The 6,675-nt window shown below is 39.2% G+C and overlaps 1 protein-coding gene across 1 annotated transcript; it reads left to right on the top strand.

The window, feature by feature from the left end:
* Positions 1-1,219: 1,219 nt before the first annotated feature.
* LOC135345971 (uncharacterized) lies at positions 1,220-5,448 on the top strand. Its single transcript, XM_064543443.1, has one exon. It carries the CDS (start codon positions 1,503-1,505, stop codon positions 5,394-5,396), a length of 3,894 nt encoding a protein of 1,297 aa, XP_064399513.1. The 5' UTR covers positions 1,220-1,502; the 3' UTR covers positions 5,397-5,448.
* Positions 5,449-6,675: the final 1,227 nt, after the last annotated feature.

Genomic DNA, 6,675 nt, shown 5'->3' with positions numbered 1-6,675 from the left:
CCTTATTGTTACTATTGTAAACAGGCTAATTTTAGCGAATTTTAGTGAATTTGTATAAATTAAGTACGCGCTAATAATGAAACGCAATTAAAAAATTAAGGGACAACAAAGCCTACTAGGTGCACAGGGACAACAAGCCCACCTGGAGCACAGGGACAACAAGGCCCACCAGGTGCACAGGGACAACAAGGCCCACCTGGAGCACAGGGACAATAAGGCCCACCAGCTGCACAGGGACAACAAGGCCCACATGGAGCACAGGGACACTGAACAAGGCCCACCTGGAGCACAGGGACAACAAGGCCTACCAGGTGCACAGGCCGGGACAACAAGGCCCACCAGGTGCACAGGGACAAACAAGGCCCACCAGCTGCACAGGGACAACAAGGCCCATCTGGAGCACAGGGACAACAAGGCCCACCTGGAGCACAGGGACAACAAGGCCCACCAGGAGTACAGGGACAACAAGGCCCACGTGGAGCACAGGGACAACAAGCCCACCTGGAGCACAGGGACAACAAGGCCCACCTGGAGCACAGGGACAACAAGGCCCACCAGGAGCACAGGGACAACAAGGCCCACCTGGTCCACTAGTTTTTCTTTTTTTTCTAATGTACTTCTGTATAATGTAATGTACTTTTGAGAGTATGCTAAGCAAGCTAGCCCTTTTTTCATCTGTATCTGACACTCCAAACTTTCCATTCAACCTTAAAACTTGTGAGATATATTGTGGTAATGAATTTGCTCAAATCCGCCAAAATTAGTAGCTACAATGGTATCAGCACAATTTCTTTAATCTTGAAATACATTTAAGTACAACTACTCACCTATTTCAGTATTCTACTCTTAGAGATGCACTGTAGCCTCGATTCAAGGCCAATTATCGGCCTGGAATCGAGGCTAGATGCACTGTAGATACTGAAGGATAGTGCAAAATTTCCCGTACAGTTTTACCAATCCTGAAGAAGTTCAAGAGATGTGTGGACACATAAAGGAAAGTATTATATACAGGAAATTTTACACTATCCTGATATGGTACCGGAAATTTAGATTTTTCCTTTGCTATATAATTATAGGCCATACCCAGAATAGAATCTAAGCATATCATTTGGGACTGCCTGCTAATTATGATACACATGAATATCTATATTAAACTTCCCTACATCCAAATTACATTTAAAGAGCAAGATATCAAAACCATTGCCAATGGTTTTGATACTGAATGGCATTGGGAATAAGGCCCAATTGTAAAGTGAAAGTAATGGCATGTACATTTATAGTTATCAGTTATTATCAGCTTATGCTTTCAGTCATAATAGCTTTTGTTTCATGCATGGTGTCATGACTTAGAATCTAGTGAATAGCCCATGCTTGTTAATTTTAATTCACAGTAGTAACTCAACTCGTTGTAGTTCAGCTAAACTGTCCTGTGTGATAGCTTGCATTCACTGGTGTACTATAATTTACGTTATTCAAGACAACGTACATCGATTGAACCAAGTATGCTGGGAAAAAAATTATTTGCGTCGACAATAATCTTTTTGTTTTTAACATATCCTCTTCCCTCATGGGTTTACGATGATGATGGTCGACTTAAAATAGCTATTGAGTACTGGGTGAGACCGGATACAATGTCAGTGTGTCCTCATTCCATACCCCAAGACCAGTGTGTGACTATATCTGACCTTGTATCAAATGCCACCACAGGTAATGCAAGTATCAATGGAAACAGAAACATAACATTGAATTTTCTGCCGGGTATTCACATTCCTCGTGAAAGAGGTTGGATTATCATCGGAGAGCTGAATGGAAAGGATTCAGACGTCGACGTTCATGTATCAGCAGTTGTTGCTGGTCTACCTGCTCAATTCAATGTGTCTCAAGGAGGGGTAGAGCAAGTTCTGATTGACTGTGCACAAGGATTTGCGATTAGTTTCTTGTTCTTTCGTGTCTCGTCACTATCATTGAAACACTTTGAGATACAAAATTGTGGTTATGGCCTCCATCTCCCGAGAAAGGAGATGAGTTTACTAGTGGAGACAACAGCCTCAATCGGTGTCATGAACGTACCAGAGATGGCAGCCAGTGACATCACAATTAGCAACAGTTTAGGAGTTGGTCTGCTAGTAATTAACTTCGGCGAATATGAAAAGTGGAAATTACAGATTGATCATGTTATGATAAATGGTAGCAACAATGAACAGAACAAAGAGATGATGGGAGGAAATGCATACATTCTTGTCACTAACGCCTTCACTAACGCCTACAAAGAAAAAAGCAGCAGCAGCAGCATTCAAATCGTAAATTCCAATTTTTCAAATGGCATTGGAAACTGTCACGAAAGAAATGCACAAGACTTTCATGGATGCACTTCAGGTGGTCTGGCAATCGTGATTGATTCATTCAAACACAGTATTCATCTTGACATAGAAAATTGCACATTTAGCAATAACCAAGCGATTGTTGGTGGAGGAATGATTGTACTAGTGAAACTAGAGGATTACAAGAGTTTTACTGAGTTCTTACATTCACAAAATCTTTTCTCTTCATTTAGATTTCAGAGCTCATACTGGCCGGGTTTTCATACCTCTACCCATCGTTATCTTTATTCTCAATATTATAATTACGGTGTTACAGTAAGAATTATCAGGTCTGTTTTCTTTGGCAACACAGCAATTACTGATGGTGGTGCAATGTATGTGTCTGAAGACGATAATATCGGTGCTACATACATCAAAGACACTGAAATTGTCATATCTAAAACTACTTTTATACTTAACTCAGCTGCCAAATATGGCGGAGCTATATTCATTGTTGAGTATTTGTACGAAGTCCAGGACTGTATATTCTCAGCAAATAAAGCTAAAAGTGGAGCAGCATTTTATTTTAGATCTAAAACGCGTCACACTAGTCAAATCAAAAATTCAAAATTTGAAGGTAACTCAATCTTCCAGGTTGCTACAACAAACAGCCATGGTGACACAGAAGGTAGTGTTATTGTTATTCATAGGCAAGAGGGACTTCTGCTTAGTAATGTGAGTATGGTGAACAACACTTGCAGAGCTTTGTACCTTTTTGAATCATGGCTAACAATATCTGGCATCGTTAACATCGAAAATAATTCTGCTATAAAATCAGATGGAGGTGGAATCTTTTTTGACTGCTCAATCAAAATTACCAATTCAGTTTTACAAACAATTCATACTAGTTTTCTCGAATTTGACGAACAGACATTCAATCATCTTATTGTTAATGGAAACAAGGCTGATGGTGTAGGTGGAGGTATTGCAATCAGGCACAGTTGTGGAATACAAGACAAATGCTTTATTAGCACACAAGTGATGGATAACACCGTAGTTACAATGATGGATAACACAGCCAAATTTGGAGGAAATTCAGTTTTTGGTGGAAATCTTGAAAATTGCCCATTAAGTTTTTGGTCGAAAGTCTACATTGCTGAAATAAACACATCCTCAGCAATTTCCTCTCCTCCAAACAAAGTGTGCATTTGTTCTATAGATTTCCCACAAACACATAGTTGCTCACACTCGTTAAAGATTAGGACTTTCCCTGGGGAAATTTTTCAAGTCCCACTTGTGTGCGTTGGTCAGTACAATTATTCTTCTCCTTGCATTGTGAGAGCAGATTTGAAAAACACTAACAACAGCATTGCAGACACTTGGAAAGTTAAAGATTTAGGTTTAGAGTGCAAAAATGTATCCTACTCAATCGATACATTTGAAACTGAAGCTACTGTATCATTGTTTTTGACAATTCAAGATTCAATTGTGGAACTATATAATTGGGAGAAAAAAGTGATTCCAGTGATAATTGATGTTTGGATAGAAGCTTGCCTGCCTGGCTTTATACAAGACAGTAACACTGGGAAGTGCATTTGTACCAGCCATCTCATTGAAAAGGGTGTAACTTGCAGCGTAACTGATGGACAATTGCACAAAGCCTTGTCAATGTGGGTTGGTAATTATGGTGGACATGTCACTGCACATCAAACTTGCCCATTTGACTACTGTAAAAGCAATTACACTACCATTGATCCACGTAATCAGCACGAGCAGTGTGACTTCAATCGCACTGGTATCCTGTGTGGAACTTGTCCACCAGGTCTCAGTCTAGTTTTAGGTACATCCCAGTGTAAGAAATGCTCCAATGTCTACCTTCTCCTACTCATACCGTTTGCACTTGCTGGAGTTGTGTTGATTGTTGTATTGCTTAAATGCAACCTAACTGTTTCTACAGGAACTATCAATGGTCTCATCTTCTATGCAAATATTGTAGGAGCAACACAAACTACTTTCTATCCAGCTAACAGCAACAGTAAACCTATATATGTTCTCTCCATTTTTGTTGCTTGGCTAAATCTCGACCTAGGAATAGAAACATGCTTTGTGGAAGGGCTAAACACATACTACAAAACTTGGTTGCAGTTTGTCTTCCCTGTGTACATTTGGGCATTGGTAGGTTTACTGATTGTTATCAGTAGATACTCTATTACCGTTTCTAAATGGACTGGCTCAAACACAGTATCAGTTCTAGCTACACTCTTCCTACTATCGTATGCTAAACTGTTACGAACAACATTCGATACATTTTCACCAATCACGCTCACAAACGTCAACGGCACACCCACCACTCTCTGGCTGCTTGATGGCAGGTACCAATTCCTAGAGTGGCCACACAGCTTGCTCTTTATTGTTGGGCTTGTCACATTATTAGCTCACATACTGCCATTCACCATCTTGCTATTAACGGCACCATTTCTCCAGCGATACTCACATCACAAGCCACTGCGATGGGTCAACAAAGTGAAACCTCTATTAGATGCCTATCAGGGACCATACAAAAATAACATTCGCTATTGGAGTGGACTTCAACTACTCATTAGACTGGTTATTCTAACTGCTGTGGCTTTGAATGTGACTAGAAACAAAGCCGTAAACTTATTCTTAATAAGCCTCGTACTTTCTCTGGTATTGCTAATGTCTATGACGCTCCAAATAACAAAGGTCTATCGAAACAAACTCCAAAATTGTCTTGAACTATTCTTTCTCGGTAATCTGCTAGTTCTCACATTGTCCTCACAATTTCTTCTTTCAAACAAAACACATAAAATCAAGGGGCAAGCTATTCTTACGTCTTGCATGGTCGGCAGTGCATTTGCTGTATGCTTACTGATATTAATTTATCACTGTTACAATTTCTGCTTAAAGTACCCAGCTTTCAAGAAGCTCATAAAAAGAGCTGGCGCATTATCTTCAAAACCACAAAAAGAAACATGTCATTTGGACCCATACATCCTAACGGGCTCAAACACAACAAGCAAGCCAACATTCACTATTGTGGAGCTTAAGGAACCACTATTAGAGGCCTCTAGTTAAACCTCTAAATAACCAGTTGTATAGCATCTATAACACACTATAGTACTCATACCTAGTATAGATCTAGCTATAAAGAAACTAGTATGTACATGTATATATATGTATAGATCTACATGACATTGTAAGTAAGCTCAATAAAACACTAACTGTTACAGTACACACACATGCACTCATATTGGCTGACTATTAGTGGCTCAAGGGCTCAACCATGTCTCTATATAATTATAGAGAGTAAATTACCACCAATTTGTGAGTAGTAATATTATTCCTATGATTGCATTGGATACCCGGCATTGTGTAGGTGAATGAATAAGCTACAGCATATCCAAAAATATTTCGATGGCAACATAAGCTGTGGTGGTGGGTTTGTGATGATTAATTGTTATAGTTTTTAGTGTGTATATATATAATCGCACTAATTGGTTAGGGAGAGAAAGACCAACGTTTTCTGGCTAAACTTTGGGACTTAGTTAGTCTTGTGATTAGATATCTGCACATCCAAAATTGCTAGTTTTTAGCAGTTAAGGAGAGATTTGAAGAATATCTAATGGCTAAGGTTCAAAGAAAGACTTTAGTTTCTGGAGATAATTGATAGCTAGTTACACACTTTTACAATCACCCCCGCTTACACCTAAATGGATTTACCCTTAACTTTTGTGAATGTCGATAACATTAATTTAACTCAGTACGCAACGACATCATACCATTCCTACAACATAGCATTTTGTTTACATGCTTGTCTCATAATTACATGTAGTTGAAAGTTGACATGCACAGAGTGCCTTACGCCAATGTGTTACAAACTTACAATGGTCATAACTACTGTCAGCTGTAGTGTGTTGATACACATTAATTGGATTAGCATTTCCTATAATTATATATGTGCTATAATCTATGTACTAATATAATTATATATCTACCCTAAAAACAGAGAAAAATCTAAAAACGCTAAAATTACTACCTGTCTGTAATAGTAACATTAAGGTAACGAAATTGAAAAAGTGTGTGTAGTATTGAACTGAGTTACCATGTTGATGAGGCCTGCAGTCAATTCTTGCTTTTTTTACGATCACCCCCTTTATCACCTAAAGATACTAGAAACCACAGAAAGAGAAGGTTAGTTCTTGTATTAAACTTCCACCCTAATACTGTGTGTGTAGTGGGTGTGGTATACTAGTGGACACACCTCCTGTCAGGGTTTTATCTAGTGGGGGGGGGGGTGAACCTTCCCCCCCCCCAAATGCATCGTTTTTACAACCATCATGGTCGATCATTACCC

This window comes from Halichondria panicea, chromosome 1 (genome assembly GCF_963675165.1).
Source record: "Halichondria panicea chromosome 1, odHalPani1.1, whole genome shotgun sequence".
Lineage (NCBI taxonomy): Eukaryota > Metazoa > Porifera > Demospongiae > Suberitida > Halichondriidae > Halichondria > Halichondria panicea.
Note: the sequence above shows the minus strand (reverse complement) of the source record. Positions and strands in the feature narration are given on the sequence as shown.